The 4,717-nt window shown below is 33.9% G+C and overlaps 1 protein-coding gene across 1 annotated transcript; it reads right to left on the reverse strand.

Annotated features, from left to right (window-relative positions):
- Window positions 1-730: 730 nt before the first annotated feature.
- LOC113692512 (uncharacterized) lies at window positions 731-2,989 on the reverse strand. The gene is made up of 3 exons (XM_027210935.2): window positions 2,304-2,989; window positions 1,385-1,840; window positions 731-1,101 (listed from the first exon to the last, which is right to left on the reverse strand). Exons 1-3 carry the CDS (start codon window positions 2,725-2,727, stop codon window positions 836-838), a joined length of 1,146 nt encoding a protein of 381 aa, XP_027066736.2. The 5' UTR covers window positions 2,728-2,989; the 3' UTR covers window positions 731-835.
- Window positions 2,990-4,717: the final 1,728 nt, after the last annotated feature.

Below are 4,717 nucleotides of genomic sequence, written 5' to 3' on the forward strand. Positions count from 1 at the left end.
CATCAAAAGTGGTGCCAAGAGACTTAGTTGTCAAATTATCCTTAAATGGGGCAAGTTTATACAACACACAATATCTTCTCCAGGGTCAACAAAAGTATGCCAAACCCTTTTTTAACCAAAAAAAAAAAGGATAAACAGTAAAATAAACACTAATAACTGCATTAAAATATCAAGGAAAAAGAGTTTTTGTTTGATAACTCAGCTTAGTGAAACCTACTTCTCCTTGAGATGAACTACATTACACTTCAATAAAGAAAGATTGGTCATCTCTTTTCCGTCCTTTTGTTTAAAATTGAATGATTTTTTAAAGCAAATTATCCAGGTAGCAATTAAATTTTTGACCATTTAACTATTAATAGCATATTTTTATTCACTAAACTATTAAAAGTGTAAATTTTGAACCATTTTATTTGATTTTATCATAAACTCTGTTAGATATAACTATTAATAGTATGTCTTGTAAGGCATGTAGACCCTTAGATCTGGTAGAATTAACTGTAGAATGAAACGGAAAGGCGTAAAATTCACATTTTTTATAGTTCAATAGGTAAAAACATACTATTAATAATTAAGTGGCCAAATCTTGACTATTGAAAAAGTTTAGTGGCTATTTGAGTAATTTGTTCCTGTTTTTTTTTTTTTTTGGACTTTTGGTGCTTTCTATCAAGTTTCATCAACTGATCTGTACATGAGACAGTAGAGTTCGTGCTGCCAAACGCACTTGTGATCATGCAAAATGCAGAGAATGCATTCATACAGCTTCAGAACTTTTACACTTTAGTCATTTTCAGTCTTTCAATTGCCCCAAACCCCAAACCAAATGGCCACTAAACTGTCATTTTCTGGCTCCAACTCCAAGAAAATCAATAAATGGCAATTTGTAGCTCTCACTTCCATTCTCAATTTTGTCATTCAAGAGGAGGAGTCTGGTGCTGGCGTTATTCGCTACTGACTCTGATGCAGAAAGTTCTGAGCTTGAATCTGACTGAGCAGATGGATTTATGGTAACTGTTGCCTTTGCAATTGGCTCATTGTTGTTTAACTGACAATATTGAACAGCACTTCTCGTTTTCATCACTTTTCTTTCATCTCCTGATGATGCTGAAAGTATTTGAAAAAAAACAAAGAAACAATAATGAAGTGAGCACTAGGGCCAAAAATGACAAAATGAACTCAGGAGGACGACTCAAAATTCGTCTCAGTTGCAGGAGATGCTGAAGAAATGGACGGTGGGAACATTAGTACATTCTAAACTTGACAAATTCAAAGAAGGGCTCAACAGATCTCCTTCTAAAGAATTGAAGTATATGTATATAAAGAAGGGCTCAGACAATTGAAAAGAAAAGAAAAATCTTGCAGAAGTGTGGAAATTAGATGATCTTACCCGCTTGATTCAAATCAGGACCGAAAGAATGGTATTTTTCCGCAGAAACAGAGCTAGTGAAATAGCCAGGGGAGACTCTGTTTGAAGATGGAGTTAGAGAGAGATCAGTGCAAGTAGAGGCAGATTCCTCCCTATTATTGGTGGAAACACCTGAACCATTGCATGCACTATTCTGCAGAGTATTTACTGTAAATCCCTTATGGTATGCTTGAAAACTAGAGGGCTTTCTCCTCCTGTATACACTATTTTCCTCTCTCTGTTTTCTGGCGATGATGACATGCCAGTGATTCTTGACCGCATTATCAGTTCTTCCGGGAAAAAGCCTTGCAATCATAGCCCATTTGTTACCGTACATGCTGTGAGCTGCCAAGAGCCTTTCCTCTTCTTCTTCACTGAAAGCCATCTTGTTAATTCTTGGATCCAGTTGGTTGAACCATCTCAATCTGCAGCTCTTTCCTGCACCAATGCATAGAAATATTTTGAATCGACAAACCAGTTAATAATAATAATAAAAAAAGATAAAGATAAAGAGGTGACAGAAAATACAACTTTTGGTTAGTGGAAATTCCTTTTGCACATTCGGCATTCATAGAGTCCCTTTTTCAGAACACGAATTTCCAACATGACCAGCATTGTACGTGAAAGAGTTTTAAGCAACTAAATATGCCCATACATTGAACCCAGCCACATCCACTTCCACACACACCCCCACCCACACCCCCCCCCCCTCCCCAAAAAAACAAAAAACCCCGCAGCCCTCCCCAATTGAAAAAAAAAAAGTAACCAGGAAAGAAATTCAATAAAGACCAACCAATTGACCCCGTGTTGTCGACTGATGATTTATTTTGAAAATCTCATGGTTTCTTGTATTGAAAAAAAAAAAAAAAAAAAGAATTCTTATGGTTTCCTTAGTCTTTACCTGATCTTCCTTCAAGTTTCTCAGCAATCAGATTCCAGTTCTGGGGTCCGTATTGACAAACTAGTTCTTTCAGCTTAGCATCTTCATAAGGTCTCCAATGACCTCTGGAACAAAGTTTTGTATGTCCTCCACCATTCTTTTTCTTACTTTCTTGAGTTTCTTGATCAACTCTGCCATCATCTTCCCTCCGTGCTTCCCTACCATGATCTCCCACTAGATGAAAACACCAAGGCATTTTCACTTGCTGTTCTGATGGAGCAGCAATCAAGTACTGAATCATTCCCCCTCTGATGTTCAAATCACTCTCTCCTTCCCAGGGAAAATCCATAGGAATGGGAACTTTTGGGATTGGAGGAGATGAGGAGTTCACTCCTTGAAAGCCATACTGCAAGCTGTCACCATCTCCTTTGTGTTGAAAATTCATTGCTCTCCAAAAGCAAAACTATAACTAATTTTTTTGTAGAAGAAACAATGAAGAAAGGGTTTCCTCTTCAATCAGAAGGACGTCACATTCTTTATCATTTGCTACCACAAAAAGAAGAGGAAAAGGTAAAAGCAAAACAATAACGTCCAAACTTTGAAGAGAATAATGAGGATCAGGGAAATGGTAACAGAACGGAGAGCATGACCTTTGCTAAGAAAGATAGAGTTAAGACAAAAATGCAAACAAATTATTTCTATTGACTACAAAATTGTCTTGCTACTCTGACCCTTACATTGTTTTTGACACATTTTATAGGGTTGCACGTTAATATGCCTAAATCATTTCTAAATTATTATAATATATATATAAATTTATAATATCCCTACTTATAAATATTTTGCCAAATTAGTTTTCTTATTATTAAAAAATTAATACAAAAAGCCCTTCTACCTCTAGAGTACTCGCTATCCAAATTTTTATAAGTTATTTTGAAGTGTGGAACCATTCTTACTAATATATTGGTACTAGATTTGTGAAAGTATGGTATAAACATTGCACGGGAAAATCTTTTAAGTACTCAACTGGCTAAATTCAACATATATCGAAATCCAAAAAGAACTTAAGAACGATTATTTTGTTATTTAATTATCCAATTGAATAAATTTAAAATTTTCATAGCATGCAGGAGGTGACATTCTGTAATTGAAGATTCGTTAACTCAAATTTGGCCATTTTTACATCTAATAGAAACTCATTGTATATGTGAAAGTAAAAATTGATAAATATTCCTCGTGGATTAATTTCACTTTGCAATCTTTAATTATATTTTTATTTTAATTCTTAAATTTTAAAGTGAGAATATCATTCTCTAAAACATAAAATATGTGCCACTTTAATAATACATGTCTCACTTTAGTATTTAAACTACAACTTGTTATATTTTAGTTCCTCAGGTATGACAAATTTTTATATTTCAAAGAATAAAAGTATGATAAATTTTATACTTTAAAAATCAAAGTATCTTAATGTGAAGTTTAGGAATGAAAATGAGAATGCGAGTATACTTAAAAGATGTAAAGTGAAATTAGCAGCATTCAAAGTACACTTAGATAAATTCTTTCATTCGAGAAAATATTTTATTTATCTAATTATTTTCTTTATCTGAATGAGATCATCTGGGGTGTCCTTGTCCAATTTGGGGACTGGGTTGGTACCATATTTTTTAGCAAAATATATCATTTCTCTAGAACTATGTGTGTGCGTGGAAATCGAGAACCGCTCGTGTGGGTGGCGGTGGTGGGAGTCCCAATTGAACACTGTTGGGCTTGGAAGATTGTGTAACTGCTCTACTGTTCTCGCTTTCTCGATTTTTGAGGGGAAAAAAAAAACAGAATCTGTTTGTCTGTTTGTGAAATCTCTGTCTGTTAGCTACTTTGCTTTGCTATGCATTATTTTGGATGGAGTAAAAGATGAAAGTTAGTAACGTCTTCTTAGTCAGATGATGAGGCAAGCACTTCCAACACCTTTCTGATTCTACTACGTTTGGTAGAGTGTATTTTGTTCTTAATTTGGTGAATATGTCCTGAAATGCCCTTTGAGTAGGTGCAAATAAGTTGAATTGAGTGAAAATTTAGTTTAATTAAACTGAATATGAATCAATTTTATTAAAATTGAAGTCAAACTCGAACTAGAACTCAATCGTAGTCTAATGTAAATCTAATCGAGCACAAATAAAGACTAAATTAAACAAAACTTGAATCAAATTTATCCAGCTTGATATCGAACTCAAGCCAGCACTCAATCGTGCTCTAATATAAACCTACTCGAGCTCAAATAAATTTTTTATTTTTAATTAAATAAAATTAATATTTCACCCTAATAAATAATTAAAATATTTGGGAGATACATGTAATTTTGTTACTAATAATATTAAAAATTAAAAATATATAAATTGAGCTAGCCTGATGAGCCAACCAATTGAATATATACA

The sequence above is a fragment of the Coffea arabica genome, chromosome 6c (assembly GCF_036785885.1).
Source record: "Coffea arabica cultivar ET-39 chromosome 6c, Coffea Arabica ET-39 HiFi, whole genome shotgun sequence".
In the NCBI taxonomy this organism is placed as follows: domain Eukaryota; kingdom Viridiplantae; phylum Streptophyta; class Magnoliopsida; order Gentianales; family Rubiaceae; genus Coffea; species Coffea arabica.